At 47.3% G+C, this 21,969-nt stretch overlaps 1 protein-coding gene across 2 annotated transcripts in view; it reads right to left on the reverse strand.

The window, feature by feature from the left end:
* Positions 1-21,969, reverse strand: part of LOC129816812 (cholecystokinin receptor-like) — a 56,158-nt gene that overhangs the window by 19,936 nt on the left and 14,253 nt on the right. For both annotated transcript variants that reach the window (XR_008753612.1, XM_055871722.1), the window contains exon 2: positions 4,360-4,608. Coding sequence is in view for 1 of the 2 variants with exons in the window: in XM_055871722.1 (XP_055727697.1) it covers positions 4,360-4,608 (249 nt within the window). In the remaining variant the exon portion in view is untranslated. The remainder of the gene's footprint in view (positions 1-4,359; positions 4,609-21,969) is intronic.

Consider the following 21,969-nt stretch of genomic DNA (forward strand, 5'->3'; position numbering starts at 1 on the left):
TTAAATTTAGGGGGTGTAATATGAGGGTGGTCATTCGTAGGGGGAGACGAAAGCTGGGATTGACTATGGTGGGGTGGGGACCTCGTCCAGAGCCTGAGCCACCACCGTGGTCAGATGCCCACCCAGACCCTCCCCTAAACTTTGTGCTGGTGCGCACCTTAGGGGGGGGGGTTATGTCACGTTCCTGACCTGTTTCTGTTAGTTTTGTATGTGTTAGTTGGTCAGGAAGTGAGTTTGGGTGGGCAGTCTATGTTTTCTGTTTCTATGTTTGTTTAAGGGTTGCCTGGTATGGCTCTCAATTAGAGGCAGGTGTTTGGCGTTTCCTCTAATTGAGAGTCATATTAAGGTAGGTGTTTTCACACTGTTTGTGGTGGGTGGCTGTCTCCTGTGTTAGTGTTTGTTGCACCATACGGGACTGTTTCGTGCGTTCTTCGTTGTATGTAGTCATTTTTTCCTGTTGTGCGTTCTTCGTGTTTTATGTAAGTTCGTATGTTCAGGTTTGTCTACATTTGTTTTGTTATTTTGTTAATTATTTCAAGTGGTTTCGTTTCGTGTTTTTCCCGTCTTGTTTAATTAAAATTATGTCATTTCAAAACGCTGCGCCTTGGTTCAATCCATGCTCCTCCTCTTCGGATGAAGAGGAAGAGGATTACCGTTACACATAGATAGATAAGATGTTATTTTTATCATATGCTTGCGAGATACTGTGGGCAGTTGCATTTTCCCTTCTCAGCTAGGGCTTAGTCACTTGGGGCCCAGAGAGGGGAGAGGTCAGGCTTGTCTTCATAAGTCAATGTATCTGTTAAACCATGTGGTGCTATGTAGAATATCAGAAGGGGAGGAGGACAGAATGGAACATTATATTTCTTATGGGAATGTGTCTGTAACTATTCCTAAACCATGTGAAGGGATGGCGTTATTAATGGGGAACCAGTTAGTTATCTCATACAATGTCTGTACGCCAGTCACTCCCTACTTTTCTCATGGGGGGAAGGAGTAAGGCAGTGTTTGGAACCATTGTATGTCCCCTCTGAGGTTGCCCTTATCTTGATCTGGTATGCTCACTGTCTTCAGTGAGGTTGTCCAGGTTTGGGAGTATCTAGGATTGACAATTGATACAGTGGCGAGAACAAGTATTTGATACACTGCCGATTTTGGTTTTCCTACTTACAAAGCATGTAGAGGTCTGTAATTTTGAGGGGAGGATGGATGGGGCCATGTATCGCAAGATCTTGGCCAACAATCTCCTTCCCTCAGTAAGAGCATTGAAGATGGGTCGTGGCTGGGTCTTCCAGCATGACAACGACCCGAAACACACAGCCAGGGCAACTAAGGAGTGGCTCCGTAAGAAGCATCTCAAGGTCCTGGAGTGGCCTAGCCAGTCTCCAGACCTGAACCCAATAGAAAAACTTTGGAGGGAGCTGAAAGTCCGTAATGCCCAGCGACAGCCCCGAAACCTGAAGGATCTGGAGAAGGTCTGTATGGAGGAGTGGGCCAAAATCCCTGCTGCAGTGTGTGCAAACCTGGTCAAGAACTACAGGAAACGTATGTTCTCTGTAATTGCAAACAAAGGTTTCTGTACCAAATATTAAGTTCTGCTTTTCTGATGTATCAAATACTTATGTCATGCAATAAAATGCAAATTAACTACTTAAAAATCATAAAATATGATTTTCTGGATTTTTGTTTTAGCCTGTTTGGGCTGCAGGGACAGTATTGAGTAGCCAGATAAAAGGTGCCCATTTCAAACGGCCTCGTACTCAATTCTTGCTCGTACAATATGCATATTATTATTACTATTGGATAGAAAACACTCTCTAGTTTCTAAAACCGTTTGAATTATATCTGTGTGTCAAACAGAACTCATTTGGCACAAACTTCCTGACCAGGAAGTGGAAAGTCTGAAATCGAGGCTCTGTTCTACTTCCTGCCTATAAATGGGCATGATACGTATTAGTATACGTGCACTTCATAGACCTTCCCCTGGATGTCAAGAGGCGGTGAGAGAAGAAATTTAGTGTTTATCTTGGTCTGAAGTGGAATACAAGCTCTTTGTATGACGTGTCCGCCCATTTCCTGTTTTCTGGAGAGCACGAAGGGGGACCTGGATTTGCCTTCTGTTTAGCTGCCGTTATAGGCGACTAATATCTCCGGCTTTGATTTTATTTGATACATGTGACCATATCATCGTAAAGTATGTTTTTTCAATATAGTTTCATCAGATTATTGAACATTTTTCGGGAGTTTTGCCGTGTTCCATTCTCTTCCATTTGTTGACATGGAGAGATTCGCGCCACTTGGCTAGTGCGCTAGCCAAGTGGAGAGGGAGAAAATGGACGTTCTAAATCCAAACAACGATTGTTCTTGACAAAGGACACCTTGTCCAACATTCTGATGGAAGATCAGCAAAAGTAAGAAATATTTTATGATGCTATTTCATATATCTGTCGTGCATGTGAACTAGTCGCCGGCGCCCAACTTTGGGGTACTCTAGCTATACCGAAGCTGGATGTCGTAATGAAGTTATTATTTTTTTGAATTCTAACACTGCGATTTCATTAAGAACTAATGGATCTATCATTTTCTATACAACATCTATTTTTTAGTTATGTTTATGAATAGCTATTTGGTCAGAATATGTGTGTCAGAAAAAGTGTCAGAAAAATATCGTTGCTGTTTAGACGTTGTGGAAAAAGTAGCTACGATAGCAACATGTATAACCACTGATTTCAGCTCTAAATATGCACATTTTCGAACAAAACATAAGTGTATGTATAACCTGATGTTATAGGACTGTCATCTGATGAAGAATATCAAGGTTAGTCAAAAATTATATATCTTTTACTGGTTTGTTACGATCGCTAACTTTTACTGCTGGGAAATGGCTTGTCTTTCTGGCTATTGTGGTAAGCTAATATAACGCTATATTGTGTTTTCGCTGTAAAACACTTAATAAATCGGAAATATTGGCTTGAATCACAAGATGCCTGTCTTTCATTTGCTGTACACTATGTATTTTTCAGAAATGTTTTATGATGAGTAATTAGGTATTTGACGTTGGTGTCTGTAATTATTATGGCTGCTTTCGGTGCAATTTCTGATTGTAGCTGCAATGTAAACTATGATTTATACCTGAAATATGCACATTTTTCGAACAAAACATAGATTTATTGTATAACATGTTATAAGACTGTCATCTGATGAAGTTGTTTGTTGGTTAGTTTGGTTGGTTCTTGGTTAGTTAGGTTGGCTTTGTGCATGCTACCTGTGCTGTGAAAAATGTCTGTCGTTTTTTGTATTTGGTGGTGAGCTAACATAAATATACGTGCTGTTTTCGCTGTAAAACATTTTAAAAATCGGACATGTTGGCTGGATTCACAAGATGTGTACCTTTCATTTGTTGTATTGGACTTGTTAATGTGTGAAAGTTAAATATTTAAAAAATATATATTTTGAATTTCGCGCCCTGCACTTGAGCTGGCTGTTGTCATATTGTGGGCGGCCTCGGGCTGCAGCCATAAGAAGTTAAATTCCGTCTCTCACAGTTGAAGTGTACCTATGATAAAAATTACAGACCTCTACATGCTTTGTAAGTAGGAAAACCTGCAAAATCGGCAGTGTATCAAATACTTGTTCTCCCCACTGTATATGCCATTGGATGAGGTAATGTGTTGGTAGACAGTGAAGTACCAAGAATGAGATTGAAACCTTGTTTTGGGAAACCAAACTGAACGATGATTTATAGCTGATGCTGTCTAGCTATGGGATACTCCTCTTTCGGGTAAAGGATTCTTTGTAAGTTGAGAGGGGTGTATCTTGGCTATAAATGAAACTAAGAATTGTTTTGTAAGCACTCTCAGAGAATTCATTTATAGACACTGAATTGATCTGAGAGTCAAAAAAGGGCTTTGGTGAAGCTTATATATTATTAAAGATGGAATTTATAATATAACTCTGACTTGTGTGTGGTTGGCTCTCTCTCTCTCTCTTTATTGAGTAGTACAAGAAATTACCACGACATACCGTTGCTTTCTTTCTTTCACATTCCGTTTTCATGCTAACCGGGGTACAGTTCATGGTCATATGGTTGGAGAAGTCTCTGGTTGATGAAGAGGGTAAGCCTAGGTTTTGGATTTGAACTTAGAGCATAACAGAGAGAGTTTGAGCAAGGCACTGAATGAGTGGGACAGAAAGTTAGACAGATATCCATCCTGTCTGTATCACTCTTGTTGTTCTCTCTCCATACCTCCATCACTCTCTCTTCCCATACCTCCTCTCTCTCTCTCAATAACTCAATATTTTCTCCAGCCTCGATATCTCCCATACCCACCCTCAACATTTCCCGTTCCCCATTCTTACCCATGAGGTAAACCACTATCTTGCACATGGCGGGCCCGAAGATGAAGTCCTCCAGGAGGTTGGGGATGAGGGTGAAGGGCATGCAGAAGATGGCCATCATCAGGTCGCTGACCGCCAGGGACAGCAGGAAGGAGTTGGTGACCGTCCTCATGCGCTTGTTGACCGTCAGGACCACAATGATTAGCAGGTTGCCAAACACACTGAGGAGGAAGATTACCGAGTAGAGCAGGATACGCAGCGAGTCCACCTCTGGAGGGAGGAGGAGAGAGGATAAGAAAGAGAGAGATAGAGTGGCGGGGGTATAAAATAAAGAGGGGAGAGAATGAGAGAGAGGGGGGTGACAAACAGAGGTGGAGATAAAATTTCATGTTAGATTCAAAACCTGATTGAAGCAATAAAATCCCACCAGTCACAATCCAACACAGTATGGGTGTTGTGTTCATCAGCTACAGATGGTTATATACATGGTTATTATGTCATGTCACCAAAACTCTACTCTTCCCCCTGCCAAGCCTGGAGGAGGTCAGGTAAATTCTTTATGGAAGCCCATCGAGCGAGAAAGTGAGTGAGGACAGGAGCCCTCGTCCAGTTTAACAGATTAATCAGCACTGTTGAACATACAGCTCAATACAATCACCCTGTTTTACTGTGTTTCTATTGATTTCTACATCTAACTGGCTTCTGGGTATACCATAGTGATAGTGGTGTGTGTGTGTGTGTGTGTGTGTGTGTGTGTGTGTGTGTGTGTGTGTGTGTGTGTGTGTGTGTGGGTGTGGGTGTGGGTGTGGGTGTGGGTGTGGGTGTGGGTGTGGGTGTGGGTGTGGGTGTGGGTGTGGGTGTGGGTGTGGGTGTGGGTGTGGGTGTGGGTGTGTGTGGGTGCGTGCGTGTAAGAGGAAGGAAGGTAAATGAAAAAGAGAGATAATTCCAGTCCTTATTGACTACCTTATAGGTACTTCTTCTGGTCTGGAAAGCAACTCATACTTCTCCATGAGACACCATTCACTTACAGACCATAGCCTAATGCACGCAATGAATTACACAATTACATTTCCAACTGGGTCGGTTAGTGATGAGAAAGTAATTGTGAAGAGAAGAATGTTTCCCTTAATGATTAGTTAAAAGGGATAAGGAATGTTAATTGGAGAGAAGTGCTGATAGTGTACAGTAAAACACTATTTGAATGTCACAGAGTATGTTATCATGTATGTCTCTGACACAAACTCACTGTGGGCCAGATCAGATCTAGGTCAGCACAACTCAAATATTAATGGGACTATAACATACTTACATATCTATGTATAGTTTATGCAATCCTTTTTCAAACCAATGTCCTACCTACTGTACCAATGCTTTCTCTACCTTTCTGTTCCACTCAGACATCCTACCCACTGGGCACACACTGGTTGAATCAACGTTGTTTCCACATCATTTTAATGAAATTAAGTTGAACCAACGTGGAATAGATGTTGAATTGACATCTGTGCCCAGTGAGTATCTCCCTCCCCTCCACTGACTCTGGCAGAGTCCATGTTCTCTCCTCTTAGTATTTGGGTGGTCAGGTTATAGGAGAGCCAGCATGAGCTCTGAGGATTATGATCCCCAGTGGGTCATATCCTGTTAGTGCCCCATATTCGTCTGTCTGTATAAAACACCTCCAGTCCGTTCCACCATGTTGCTTTCACCTGCAAAATTATCAGACCAGTGAAGGGGAGTCAATGTGGGAGGGAATAGATCAAAGGTGAGGGGGCAACTGTTTGAAATTAAATGCAGCTCAGGTTTAGAAGAGAAAGAGAAAGAGAAAGAGAAAGAGAGAGAGAGAGAGAGGGGTGTTTGGTTGGTCAGGTTTAAGAAGATGTAGCGACAGCAGCCCCAGGGTATTTTGGGCTCCAGCGGGTCATATCCTGTTGAAGTCCCATCTCTCTGCCTGTCACTCAAATCTCAGCTTGCCACCCTACCCGTCCTCCGCTGACATACAGACTATCTGAGCACACTCCAAGGCAACCATGCCCAAAGGATAAGAGCCGCTCTGTATGTTCAACTACAAACACTCACCCTCCGGGGCTGACTACCTCAGGCCTGTGTGTTTGTTCATGTGTGTGTTGTGTGTGGGTGGGTGTGTGCTTGTGTGCGTGTTTGCATAAATGTGGCATGTGTGTGTTTGTTGGTTGTGGTGCTAGTGAGCTGACACACTGGAGATAGGGTTTGGATTCACTCTTATGCAAGACTGCACCCCAATCAACAAACTGTCTCTGCTGCACACTCTGATTACCTTTCACACATACAGTACACTCTAGCTCTCATTCTCTGCATGCTATTATATCACAGATCTTCCCTCTCCTTCTTTATTGCTGTATTTCTTTAGCTCTCTCTCTCTCTCTCTCTCTCTCTCTCTCTCTCTCTCTCTCTCTCTCTCTCTCTCTCTCTCTCTCTCTCTCTCTCTCTCTCTCTCTCTCTCTCTCTCTCTCTCTCTCTCTCTCTCTCTCTCTCTCTCTCTCTCTCTCTCTCTCTCTCTCTCTCTCTCTCTCTCTCTCTCTCTCTCTCTCTCTCTCTCTCTCTCCATTCTCACAACTTCTACCCGTCTCTTTCCATGTTTATCACTGCCTCTCTCTCGCTCTCTTTGAGACCTCCCTGCTTATCATCCACCTGAGATGTAACAGTGAATTGTTCTTTCTGCTGGTGCTGCTTTACTCAATCTGAGCTGCATCGATCTGTTTATCTCAAGGCAGTTTAGTTGTGCCCTGGTTAAATACTTTTTTTGTGGGGGTGGTTCATCTTTAATATTGCTTATAGATTAATAACTTCTTGACACTAGGGGGACGCCATTTCGACTTTGCAATAATTCGTTCCCAAATTAAACAGCCTCGTACTCAATTCTTGCTCGTACAATATGCATATTATTATTACTATTGGATAGAAAACACTCTCTAGTTTCTAAAACCGTTTGAATTATTTCTCTGAGTGAAACGGAACTCATTCTGCAGCACATTTCCTGTCAGGGAGTGAGATTTCAGAAATCGAAGTCCCTGTTCTGATGTCGGTTTATAAGTCCCCATGTAAGCCATCGGGCTACATGCACTGCATACGCCTTCCTCTAGATGTCAGTAAGCGGGGAGAATTTGAATGGAGTGGATTGCGCAATCTGGGCCACTATAAATCATCATGGAACGGAAGTACCTATTCTTTTCAACTGGGCATCTGGCGTAAGAAGATATCACAATGGCGTCCTGCAAACGCTTTCGTTTAGTAGTTCTATATCTCCGGTCATGTTTTTATTCGTTATAGGTGTTAAAGACATCATAAGGTAGTTAATTTAAACCGAATTAAAGCAGTTTATATCAGTTTATTGAGATTTTCCTGGATTTCTTTGTGACTCGCTTTCACTAGTTGGGCACCTCTCCAGTGGGTGGCTGTCGTTAGCTGCTATTTAGCAACGAGAAGAGGACATCTTTCAACCAAAAGACGATTGTTCTGGAGAAAGGACACCTTGCCCAAGATTCTGATGGAAGCTCGGCAAATAGTAAGCAATCTTTATGTTGTTAATTCGTATTTATGTTGAAAAATGTCAAATAATAATTCCGCCATGAGACCGTGCGGTCTTGCTTTAGCGCACGCTGTATGCTTGAAGTAACGTTAATTTTAAAAATGTAACCCAGCAATTGCATTAAGAACTAATTTGTCTTTCAATTGCTGTCCAACCTGTATTTTTTTAGTCAAGTTTATGAACAGTTTTCGATTAGAATAGGTGCCTCTCCAAGATGGCGCCGGACAGATTTCTTGAAGTTTTGGCCACTAATCACATTGTATAACCACGAATTGTGCTGCTAAATATGCACATTTTCGAACAAACTCTATATGCATTGTGTAATATGATGTTATAGGACTGTCATCTGAAGAATTCTGAGAAGGTTAGTGAAAAAATGTATATATTTTGGTGGTTTATACATTATCGCTATTTTTGCCTTGAATCAATGCTGTTGTGATGTTTGCTATTGTGGTAAGCTAATATAACGCTATATTGTGTTTTCGCTGTAAAACACTTAGAAAATCTGAAATATTGGCTGGATTCACAAGATCTGTGTCTTTCATCTGCTGTACGCTGTGTATTTTTAAGAAATGTTTTATGATGAGTAATTAGCTAATACACAATGGTCTCTGTAGTTATTCTAGTCGCTTTGGTGAGAGTTGTGATGGTGGCTGCAATGGTAAACTCTGATTTATACCTGAAATATGCACACTTTTCTAACAAAACATATGCTATACAATAAATATGTTATCAGACTGTCATCTGATGAGGTTGTTTCTTGGTTAGTGGCTATTTATATCTTTATTTGGTCGAATTTGTGATAGCTACTGATGGAGTAAAAAATGGTGGAGTAAAGAAGTGGTGTCTTTTGCTAACGTGGTTAGCTAATAGATTTACATATTGTGTCTTCCCTGTAAAACATTTTAAAAATCAGAAATGATGGCTTGATTCACAAGATGTGTATCTTTCATTTGGTGCCTTTGACTTGTGATTTCATGAACATTTTATTATATGATGTCCCTGTGGCTTTAGGCTAGGCTTTGCTTGTCAGCTTTTTTGATGGGGGTGCTCCCGGATCCGGGTTTCTGAGGCGTTAGAGGTTAAAATTATGATGGATTCAACCTACGCTGCATTTTGGTCCGATCCTTGTTCCTCCTCAGACGAGGAGGAGGACGAATGTTACAGAATCACCCACCAACCAAGGACCACGCAGCGTAGTAACGGGCAGCAGCGACAGCAGCGGCAGCAGACACAGGACTTCTGGACATGGGAAGAAATTCTGGACGGTAATGGACCCTGGGCACAACCTGGAGAATATCGCCGCCCTTGTGAAGAGCTGGAGGCAGCTAAAGCCGAGAGGCGGTGGTATGAGGAGGCAGCACGGAAGCGAGGCTGGAAGCCTGTGAGTCAAGCCCAAAAATGTATTGGGGGGGTGGCTACAAGGGAGTGTGACGAAGTCAGGTAGGAGACCTACGCCAACTCCCCGAGATTACCGTGGAGAGCGAAAGTACGGGCAAACACCGTGTTATGCGGTAAAGCGCACGGTGTCTCCTGTACGTGTGCTTAGCCCGGTGCGGGTTATTCCACCTCCCCTCACTGGCCGGGCTAGATTGAGCATTGAGCCAGGTGCCATGAAGCCGGCTCAACGCGTCTGGTCTCCAGTGCGTCTCCTCGGGCCGGCATACATGGCACCAGCCTTACGCATGGTGTCCCCGGTTCGCCAACACAGCCCAGTGCGGGTTATTCCACTTCCCCGCACTGGTCGGGCTACGGGGAGCATTCAACCAGGTAAGGTTGGGCAGGCTCGGTGCTCAAGGGAGCCAGTACGCCTGCACGGTCCGGTATATCCGGCGCCACCTCCCCGCCCCAGCCCAGTACCACCTCTTGCCAACACCACGCACCAGGCTTCCTGTGCATCTCCAGAGCCCTGTTCCTCCTCCACGCACTAGCCCTGTGGTGCGTGTCTCCAGCCCATTACCACCAGTGCCTACACCACGCACCAAGCCTCCTGTGCGTCTCCAGAGCCCTGTGCGCCCTGTTGCTGCTCCCCGCACTAGCCTTAGGGTGCGTGTCCTTAGCCCGGTACCACCAGTTCCGGCATCACGTACTAGGCCTACTGTGCGCCTCAGCCGGCCAGAGTCTGCCGTCTGCCCAGTGCCGCCTGCACTGTCAGTCTGGCCAGTGCCGCCTGCACTATCCATCTGCCCAGTGCCGCCTGCGCTATCCGTCTGCCCAGCGCCATCTGAACTGCCCGTCTGTCCTGAGCCTTCACAGCCGCCCGTCTGTCCTGAGCATTCAAAGCCGCCCGTCTGTCCTGAGCCTTCAAAGCCGCCCGTCTGTCCTGAGCCTTCAAAGCCGCTCGTCTGTCCTGAGCCTTCAGAGCCGCCCGTCAGACAGGAGCCGCTAGAGCCGTCCGCCAGACAGGAGCCGCTAGAGCCGTCCGCCAGACAGGAGCCGCTAGAGCCGTCCGCCAGACAGGAGCCGCTAGAGCCGTCCGCCAGACAGGAGCAGCCAGAGCCGCCCGCCAGACAGGAGCAGCCAGAGCCGCCCGCCAGACAGGAGCAGCCAGAGCCGCCCGCCAGCCAGGAGCAGCCAGAGCCGCCCGCCAGACAGGAGCAGCCAGAGCCGCCCGCCAGACAGGAGCAGCCAGAGCCACCCGCCAGACAGGAGCAGCCAGTGCCGTCAGCCAGCCATGACCTGCCAGTGCCGTCAGCCAGCCATGACCTGCCAGTGCCGTCAGCCAGCCATGACCTGCCAGAGCCGTCAGCCAACCATGACCTGCCAGAGCCGTCAGCCAGCCATGACCTGCCAGAGCCGTCACTCAGTCCGGAGCTGCCCCTCAATCCGGAGCTGCCCCTCAGTCCGGAGCTGCCCCTCAGTCCGGTGCTGCCCCTCAGCCCGGTGCTGCCCCTTAATCCAGTGGGGTTTATATGGAGGGTGGCCGTTAGGAGGAGGACACGGAAGCGGGGATTGACTATGGTGGGGTGGGGACCACGTCCAGAGCCAGAGCCGCCACCGTGGACAGATGCCCACCCAAACCCTCCCCTATAGGTTAAGGTTTTGCGGCCGGAGTCCGCACCTTGGGGGGGGGGGGGGGGGGTCACGTTCCTGACCTTATTTCCTTTGTTTTGTCTTTGTTTAGTTGGTCAGGACGTGAGCTGGGTGGGCATTCTATGTTATGTGTTTCTATGTTGGGTTCATGTTCAATTGGCCTGATATGGTTCTCAATCAGGGGCAGGTGTTTTACGTTTCCTTTGATTGAGAACCATATTAAGGTAGGCTGTTCACACTGTTTGTTTGTGGGTGATTGTTTGCTGTAACTGTGTTTGTTCACCTCACGGTACTGTTTCGTTTCGTTTGTTCATTTGATCCTGTTCGTGCGTTCATTGTTTTATGTGTTCTCATGTCCAGGTCTGTTAACGTCGTTTATTATTTTGTAGTTTGTTCAAGTGTATTTTCGACTTCGTTATTGTTATTAAAATTATGATGGATTCAACCTACGCTGCATTTTGGTCCGATCCTTGTTCCCCCTCAGATGAGGAGGAGGACGAACGTTACATTTACGATCCATTGAGGTCTTGGACCATATTATAATCTCCAACCAAAATAACAGAGTATTGTATTGCTTGTAGGCTTGATCAATTATTTTATATATTTTCAGTGCAGATCATCATTATTTGGACCACATAGTTTAATGAGCCAAATGTGTTAATGGTCCAATAACATATTTAAAAGAATCCATCTACCTTGCGGATTTGTTTGGGTAATGTACACATTCGGATCAAAATTATTGTAAATTAATATCATCACCCCTTTTCAGTTTCTTTGCTCTCCAATAGGTATACCAAAACATTCAAGGGTCATTTTCTCAAAAGTGGGGTTACAAGTTAATCAACTTTCAAAGCAGAATTACTTTCCTATTGTTCCTCACTGCAGCATATGATATGCCATTTTCTAGCTCTGAGTCTCTAGCTCTGAGACTTTTATCCAATGTAAAAAAAAACACAATTTCAAATGTTGCTACAGACCAAATCAAAGCATTCGGTCACATATAAGGTGTTTTTCAGCGGCAGGGACTGGGAGACTAGTCAGGATCGAGGGAAAATGAACAAAGCAAAGTACAAAGAAATCCTTGATGAAAACCTGCCCCAGAGTGCTCAGCACCTTAGACTGGGGGCGAAGGTTCACCTTCCAACCGGACAATAACCCTAAGCACACAGCCAAGACAACGCAGGAGTGGCTTCGGGACAAGTCTCTGAGTCTTTGAGTGGCCCAGCCAGAGCCCGGAATTGAACCCGATCAAACATCTCTGGAGAGACCTGAAAATAGCTGTGCAGGGAATCTCGCCATCCAACCTGACAGAGCTTGAGAGGATCTGCAGAGAAGAATGGGAGAAACTCTCCAAACACAGGTAGCCTAGTGGTTAGAGCGTTGGACTAGTAACCAGAACATTGCTAGATCGAATCCCTGAGCTGACAAGGTAAAAATCTGTTGTTCTGCCCCTGAACAAGGCAGTTAACCCAGTATTCCTAGGATGTAATTGTAAATAAGAATTTGTTCTTAACTGACTTGCCTAGTTAAATAAAATAATAAAAACAAAGTATTGAGGAAAGGGTCTGAATACTTATGTAAATGTCATATTTCTGTTTTTTAATTTTAATAAATGTTTGCTTTCTCATTATGGGGTGTGTCTAGATTGATGAGGGGGAAAAATGTGGAAAACTTCAAGGGGTCTGAATTCTTTGCTAATGCACTGTATAAATGATGTAAATAGAAAATTGAACACTAATTATTTTATAACATTACCTATCTTGAATGGTATACTTATTTTCCACCATAATCTGCAAATAATTTCATTAAAAATCATTAAAATGTGATTTTCTGTATTTTTTTTTCTCATTTTGTCTGTCATAGTTGAAGTGTACTTATGATGAAAACAGGCCTCTCTCATCTTTTTAAGTGGGAGAACTTGCACAATTGGTGTAACGGGTGTCGTAATCCTCCTCCTCAAAACGAGGAGAGGAGAGAAGGATCGAAAGACCAAAATGCAGCGGGTTGTGAATACATAATGAATTTTAATAAACAAGACGAAACTAAACACACGAAGAACACTTGATACTTTACAAAACGAAGTAAACAGACCTGGACACGAACGTACATACAACGTGAAGAACGCACGAACAGGAACAGAATACAAATACCTAACGACAATGAAACAGTCCCGTATGGTGCGCACATACACTGACACGGAAGACAATCACCCACAAACAAACAGTGAGAACACCCTACTTTAATATGACTCTCAATTAGAGGAAAACGCAAAACACCTGCCTCTAATTAAGAGCCATACCAGGCAACCCAAAACCAACATAGAAACAGCAAACATAGACTGCCCACCCAAAACTCACGCCCTGACCATCACACACATACAAAACAACAGAAAACAGGTCAGGAACGTGACAGAACCCCCCCCACCCTCAAGGTGCGAACGCCGGGCGCACCAGCACAAAGTCCAGAGGAGGGTCTGGGTGGGCATCTGACCACGGTGGTGGCTCAGGCTCCGGACGCTGTCCCCACACCACCATAGTCACTCCCCGCTTCTGTATCCCCCTCCCAATGACCACCCTCCAACTAAAACCACCTAAATGAAGGGGCAGCACCGGGATAAGGGGCAGCACCGGGATAAGGGGCAGCACCGGGATAAGGGGCGGCAGGTCCGGGCTGAGGGACTCTGGCAGGTCCGGGCTGAGGGACTCTGGCAGGTCCGGGCTGAGGGACTCTGGCAGGTCCGGGCTGAGGGACTCTGGCAGGTCCGGGCTGAGGGACTCTGGCAGGTCCGGGCTGAGGGACTCTGGCAGGCCCGGACTGGGTGGCAGCTCATGACTGTAGGGCAGCTCATGACTGTAGTGCAGCTCATGACTGTAGGGCAGCTCATGACTGTAGGGCAGCTCATGAATGTAGGGCAGCTCATGACTGTAGGGCAGCTCATGACTGTAGGGCAGCTCATGACTGTAAGGCAGCTCATGACTGTAAGGCAGCTTATGACTGTAAGGCAGCTCATGACTGTAGGGCAGCTCATGACTGAAGGGCAGCTCATGACTGGAGGGCAGCTCATGACTGAAGGGCAGCTCATGACTGAAGGGCAGCTCATGACTGAAGGGCAGCTCTGACAGCTCCTGACTGGCTGGCGTCTCTGGCAGCTCCTGACTGGCTGGCGTCTCTGGCAGCTCCTGACTGGCTGGCGGCTCTGGCGGCTCCTGACTGGCTGGCGGCTCTGGCGGCTCCTGACTGGCTGGCGGCTCTGGCGGCTCCTGACTGGCTGGCGGCTCTGGCAGCTCCTGACTGGCTGGCGGCTCTGGCGGCTCCTGGCTAACGGACGGCTCTAATGGCTTGTGGCAGACGGACGGCTCAGAAGGCGCTGTGCAGACGGATGGCTCAGACGGCGCTGGGCAGACAGATGGCTCAGACGGCGCTGGGCAGACAGATGGCTCAGACGGCGCTGGGCAGACAGATGGCTCAGACGGCGCTGGGCAGACAGATGGCTCAGACGGCGCTGGGCAGACAGATGGCTCAGACGGCGCTGGGCAGACAGATGGCTCAGACGGCGCTGGGCAGACAGATGGCTCAGACGGCGCTGGGCAGACAGATGGCTCAGACGGAGCTGGGCAGACAGGCAGTGCAGAAGGCGTTGGGCAGACGGCCGACTCTGCCCTGCTGAGGCGCACAGTAGGCCTGGTGCGTGGTGCCGGAACTGGAGGTACCGGGATGACGGCACGCACTTCAAGGCTAGTGCGGGGAGCAGGGACAGGACACACTGACTTCTCGAAGCGCACTATAGGCCTGGTGCGTGGTACCGGAACTGGAGGTACCGGGCTGAGGGCACGCACCTCAGGGCGAGTGCGGGGAGAAGGAACAGTGCGTACAGGGCTCTGGAGACGCACAGATGGCTTAGTGCGTGGTGCCGGAACTGGAGGCACTGGGCTGGAGACACGCACCGTAGGGAGAGTGCGTGGAGGAGGAACAGGGCTCTTAAAACGCACTGGAAACCTGGTGCGTGGTGTAGGCACTGGTGGTACTGGGCTGGGGCGAGGAGGTAGCGCCGGAAATACCGGACCGTGTAGGCGTACTGGCTCCCTTGAGCACTGAGCCTGCCCAACCTTACCTGGTTGCATGCTCCCCGTAGCCCGTCCAGTGCGGGGAGGTGGAATAACCCGCACTGGGCTGTGTTGGCGAACCGGGGACACCATGCGTAAGGCTGGTGCCATGTAAGCCGGCCCAAGGAGACGTACTGGTGGCCAGATATGTAGGGCCGGCCTCATGACATTTGGCTCAATGCCCAATCTAGCCCTACCAGTGCGGGGAGGTGGAATAACCCGCACTGGGCTATGCACCCGTACAGGAGACACCGTGCGCTCTACTACGTAACATGGTGTCCGCCCGTACTCCCGCTCTCCACGGTTAGCCTGGGAAGTGGGCGCAGGTCTCCTACCTGCCCTCGGCCCACTACCTCTTAGCCTCCCCCCAAGAAATTTTTGGGTAGTACTTGCGGGCTTCCAGCCTTGCTTCCGTGCTGCCTCCTCATAACGTCGCCTCTCCGCTTTCGATGCCTCCAGCTCCGCTTTGGGGCGGTGACACTCCACTGGCTCTGCCCAGGGTCCTTTACCATCCAGGATCTCTTCCCATGTCCAATCCTCCTTTTCCCACTGCTGCTGTCGTTGCTGTCCGTTAACCCGCTGCTTGATCTGGGTTTGGTGGGTGATTCTGTAACGGGTGTCGTAATCCTCCTCCTCAAACGAGGAGAGGAGAGAAGGATCGAAAGACCAAAATGCAGCGGTTGTGAATACATAATGAATTTTAATAAACAAGACGAAACTAAACACACGAAGAACACTTGATACTTTACAAAACAACAAAACGAAGTAAACAGACCTGGACACGAACTTACATACAACGTGAAGAACGCACGAACAGGAACAGACTACAAATACCTAACGACAATGAAACAGTCCCGTATGGTGCGCACATACACTGACACGGAAGACAATCACCCACAAACAAACAGTGAGAACACCCTACCTTAATATGACTCTCAATTAGAGCAAAACGCAAAACACCTGCCTCTAATTAAGAGCCATACCAGGCAACCCAAAACCAACATAGAAACAGAAAACATAGACTGCCCACCCAAAACTCACGCCCTGACCATCACACACATACAAAACAACAGAAAACAGGTCAGGAACGTGACAATTGGTGGCTGACTAAATACTTTTTTGCCCCACTGTATGTATATATATATATGTGTGTATGTATATATATATATATATATATATGTGTATATATATATATATATGTGTGTATGTGTGTATATATATATATATATAACTTATTTTTTTAAATAATTTTTAAAATAATAATTATTAATATTTTCAATTTTTTAAGTCTGTCACATCTGTGAATGTGGAATGTGTTGGGTTGGTTAATTGAAAAACAAGAAAACTTAAGAAAAATTTTAATTGAAAAAAAAATGGAAATATGGCAATGATTGGGCATTCATATCGATATCCTTTCTGCCGAAACGATCTACACCTTCGAGCTTGATTTTTTGGACGGTATCTGTAGCGCTTTAACCAGGATATCTTTCACCACACTCTGGATCTTCACCCTGATTCTCTGTAATTAATACCAGTAAGTACCAGATTATCTCGCATAGATCTAGTCTATATTTCAAGTAAGGCTTTGCTCAGAAACATGTTCTCTTTTTTAACTTCTTTAACGTCCATTTCAATAGTATTGACTGTACCTTTTAGCCTGTTTGTTTCTCCGTTGTCGCAGCTTTTTCATCACTCATCTCGAGGCTCGCCTTCAACTCCTTTATATCATTACTGACTAGTTCAAGTATTCACAATGTATTATTTATCGACTTTAGCAAGTCGGTTTCTACACTTACCATTCCAGGTGGTGAAAAGCATACATCGTCAGTGTCAGTCGAGGAGTCTGGTTTTCTTTCGGGAATTGGTTCTCCATGCTTACTCTCTGACATGCTTTGGTGTTGACTGTGTTGGTATTATTGGTCGAACAAATTCTCTAGCCTTATAATTTGTTTGTTCTTGTTATCCAGATTGAAGGGTATTGCCCACAAATGTACAAGTATGTGGATTGAAGTCCTAATATTTACTCAGATTGACAGATATTGAATATTATGTTTTCATCTTGAGGCATTTTGCTCCACTGTCTTCAGACCTGTTCTTCCCTACACTCCTGTTGATGACTATAGACGTAGAACTTTACCTGATACTGAAAACACAACAGGAATTTTAGGAAGAACTCCAGGAGGAGGTCTCTCTCTGTTTCATCAGAACAGCTGTGTGCCCCTGATATCACACACTGAGGTTTTAAGAGGAGGTATTCCACCTACTTTCTCTGACGACGGTGAACGTAACTTCAGTGAGCGTGGTGCTGCGGAAGTTGGAATCCACCCACCAACTCCTATTACACAACACATGTCCTAAATGACAATATGCAATGACAAAAATATCTTCACACACATACACATACACTTTCTCTCTCACATTACCCTGATGCTGTATCAGCTCTAACTTGTAAGCACCTCAGTGTTGGCTCAGAATGTGTTTAGAGGGACCTGCAAGTAAACACATTCTCATTAATAAGTTGAGCCTAACTAGGGTGTGTGTGTTTATGCGTTTGGGTTTGTGGTGTTTATGTGTGCGTGCGTGTATTTATGTCTGTGCCTACATGCACACCACAATCAGGTAATGGAGAGAGAAGACACAACTAAAATACACTCTGCCTCTCTTCTCTCACTCTCCCTCGTTCTTTCTTCCTGTCTCCCTAATGAAATATGTTACACCGGCTTCAGCCTAATCGAAGCCAATTACTTTCCTGTTTGCTCAGTGGCTGTGCAGGGAACAGCCATAACTCCCTGACCACATTTACTTCTGTCATCCTGCTGTTTGTACCAGCAGAGGAGAAACCTTTCTCCTTAATCACCCCTGGTATTCATCTTGGCGGGTTGGAGGGAAACAGAGACATAGGTAGAAAATAAAAATCAATACAGCCCATTACAAACTCATTCTTCTGTCACTGAGACAGAGGGCTTTGTTTTGAAACAATGGTAAATCTTACCGTTGGCTGTAATGCTATAGGTCCAGGGGAGTATCAGACTTTTTTTAGGAATTAGGAGCTCAATAGCTGGCAGTGGCATGAAAGGGCTGGGATCGATGAATAAATACAATTGTAGGTGTGGCGAAGGCCTGGCCACTCACTGGCCAATCAACACATTTCATGGCTTAATACTGCATGTATCGCACCTCCTCAAATAAAAAATACTAGGCTCCCGTAAATTGTATGTGTGAGGCTCATTCTCAATAAGCCATATAGTTTAGCCTAGGACTGAATCATTTGAATATGTTTGGAGGAGCGCGTCTTTGGTTTCCAGACAAGATTCCGATTATGATCACTGTGTTGGTCAATAGCACACAAGGTCAAATAAACATTTGACTTCCACTTTTAACCCCTCCAAAAGACACATTCAAGTATTTTTGGAGAGGTGCAGGGGCTGCCAAACAGGGCAAGCTGTTGTTGTGTGGGGTTAAGTGCCTTGCTCAAGGGCACAACGGCAGGCAATAGCATCTAGGATTTGATACCAGCAACCCTCTTGTTGCCAGCTCACTTCCCAACAGATTTTTTTCAACGTCTGATTCGGGATTTGAACTTTATGCTGGCTCACCTCTCTAACTGATACGCTACCAACTACCTGCTGCCTACAAGAGGCGCTCTTTGGAAACGGTGATGAGGATACTTGGCTAATGCACTTAGCTCACCTCTCATTCCATGATTGGCATATGGGGATATAGCCTATATGGAGGGGGTTTTACGCACATCCAACATTTTTTAAAATAAATTTTACCTTTATTTAACTAGGAAGGGCTCATTGAGATTTGAAATCTCTTTTTTTCAAGAGCGTCCTGGCCAAGATACGCAGCACCAAGTCATTACACAATTACAGACAGACAACATGAAAAACTACAAGTAATCTAGTTAAAACCATAGAATTCACAAGAGTATAACAAAGTCATAAAACAGCAAATTAAAAACATTGACAGGTCAGGGAATCAGTCTCAAAATCCTTCAACAGTGATTTAAAAACACAAATTGGGACAAATTCTTCCAGTTTAAAAGTATTTTGTAAGGCGTTCCAAGCCGATGGCGCAGAGTACATTAAAGCCCTTTTACCAAATTCAGTTCGGACATTTGGAAGAGTTAGCAGGATGAACTCCTGCTAACGAAGAGAGTAGCCACCACATTTCTGAACAATAAAAATGCCCAAATAAAATGGTAGTAAACCCAAAATGGCTTTGGAAATAAAAGTATATCAGTGACTGAGCCTACGAGTGACTAGAGAAGACCAGCAAACCCTGATATATAAAGTACCATGGTGCGTAAGGGTTTTGCAGTTTAAATAAAATCTCAATGCTCCATGGTAAATGGTATCAATTGATCTCAAACACTAAGCGGAAGCATTCATATATAAAATATTGTAACGTCCTGACCAGAGTTCTTATGTGTTTTGCTTGTTTAGTGTTGGTCAGGAGCTGAGCTGGAGCTGAATTCTATGTTGTGTGTCTAGTTCGTCTGTCTCTGTGTTTGTGTTCTGCACCAGATAGGACTGTCTCGGCTTTCACGTTTGTTATTTTGTTATTTGTTAATGTTCATCGTTTATCGTTATGTTAAACATGTTGAACACTAACTGCGCTGCATTTTGGTCCTCTCCTTCATCCCAGGAAGAAAGCCGTTACAGAACCACCCACCAAACTCGGACCAAGCAGCGTAGCAACGGGCAGCAGCGGCAGCAGCAGCAGCAGCGGGACCAGGAGAAATGGACATGGGAGGACGAGCTGGATGGAAAAGGACCCTGGGCAGAGCCAGAGGAGTATCACCGCCCCAAAGCAGAGCTGGAGGCAGCAAAAACAGAGAGGCTGCGTTTCGAGGAGCTAGCTCGGCAGCAGGAGCCGGATCTGGGTTACACCACTTGGGAGGAAATAGACAGGTGGTCGGTTGACCCAGGGAGAGTGCCGGAGCCCGCCTGGGATTCGATGGAGCTATGTGCAGAGGGATACCGGCGAATGAGGTTAGCACGACGACGTGGTAAGAAGCCCTTGAAGAAACCCCAAAAATTTATTGGGGGGGGGCTAAAGGATAGTGTGGCGAAGTCAGGTAGGAGACCTGCGCCCACTTCCCATGCTTACCGTGGAGAGCGGTAGTACGGACAGACACCGTGGTATGCGGAAGAGCGCACGGTGTCTCCTGTACGTGTGCATAGCCCGGTGCGGGTTATTCCACCTCCCCGCACTGGCCGGGCTAGATTGAGCCAAGTGCCATTACATTTACATTTACATTTAAGTCATTTAGCAGACGCTCTTATCCAGAGCGACTTACAAATTGGTGCATTCACCTTATGACATCCAGTGGAACAGCCACTTTACAATAGTGCATCCAAATCTTTTAAGGGGGGGGGGGGGTTCAGAAGGATTGCTTTATCCTATCCTAGGTATTCCTTAAAGAGGTGGGGTTTCAGGTGTCTCCGGAAGGTGGTGATTGACTCCGCTGTCCTGGCGTCGTGAGGGAGTTTGTTCCACCATTGGGGTGCCAGAGCAGCGAACAGTTTTGACTGGGCTGAGCGGGAACTGTACTCAGCCCAGTCAAAACTGCCATGAAGCCGGCTCTACATATCTGGCCGGCTCTACATATCTGGCCTCCAGTACGTCTCCTCGGGCCGGTGTACATGGCACCAACCTTACGCATGGTGTCCCCGGTTCACCAACACAGCCCAGTGCGGGTTATTCCACCTCCCCGCACTGGACGGGCTACGGGGAGCATTCAACCAGGTAAGGTTGGGCAGGCTCGGTGCTCAAGGGAGCCAGTACGCCTGCACGGTCCGGTATATCCGGCGCCACCTTCCCACCCCAGCCCAGTACCTCCAGTTCCAGCACCCCGCATTCGCCTTATGGTGCGTGGCCCCAGCCCAGAATCACCAGTGCCTACACCACGCACCAGGCTTCCAGTGCATCTCCAGAGGCCTGTTCCTCCTCCACGCACTCTCCCTATGGTGCGTGTCTCCAACCCAGTACCTCCAGTTCCGGCACCACGCATCAAGCCTCCTGTGCGTCTCCAGAGCCCTGTACACACTGTTCCTTCTCCCCGCACTCGCCCTGAGGTGCGTGCCCTCAGCCCGGTACCACCAGTGCCGGTACCACGCACCAGGCCTATAGTGCGCTTTGAGAGTCCAGTGTGCCCTGTTCCTGCTCCCCGCACTAGCCTTGAGGTCCGTGTCTCCAGTCCGGTACCACCAGTTCCGACACCACGCACCAGGCCTACTGTGCGCCTCAGCAGGTCAGAGTCGGCCGTCTGCCCAACGCCGCCTGCACTGCTCGTCTGCCCAGCGCCATCTGAGCCGTCCATCTACCCAGCGCCATCTGAGCCATCCGTCTGCCCAGCGCCATCTGAGCCGTCCGTCAGTCAGGTGCCGCTAGAGCCGTCCGTCAGTCAGGAGCCGCCAGAGCCGCCAGCCAGTCAGGAGCCGCCAGAGCCGCCAGAGCCGCCAGCCAGTTGGGAGCCGCCAGAGCCGCCAGCCAGTCAAGAGCCGCCAGAGCCGCCAGCCAGTCAGGAGCCGCCAGAGCCGCCAGCCATTCAGGAGCCGCCAGAGCCGCCAGAGCCGCCAGCCAGTCGGGAGCCGCCAGAGCCGCCAGCCAGTCAAGAGCCGCCAGAGCCGCCAGCCAGTCAGGAGCCGCTAGAGCCGCCAGCCAGTCAGGAGCCGCCAGAGCCGCCAGCCAGTCAGGAGCCGCCAGAGCCGCCAGCCAGTCAGGAGCTGCCAGAGCTGCCCTCCAGTCATGAGCTTCCCTCCAGTAATGAGCTGCCCTCCAGCTGCCCTTCAGTCCGGAGCTGCCACTCAGTCCGGAGCTGCCATTCAGTCCGGAGCTGCCATTCAGTCCGGAGCTGCCATTCAGTCCGGAGCTGCCATTCAGTCCGGAGCTGCCATTCAGTCCGGAGCTGCCATTCAGTCCGGA

This window comes from Salvelinus fontinalis, chromosome 19 (genome assembly GCF_029448725.1).
Source record: "Salvelinus fontinalis isolate EN_2023a chromosome 19, ASM2944872v1, whole genome shotgun sequence".
NCBI classification, from domain to species: domain Eukaryota; kingdom Metazoa; phylum Chordata; class Actinopteri; order Salmoniformes; family Salmonidae; genus Salvelinus; species Salvelinus fontinalis.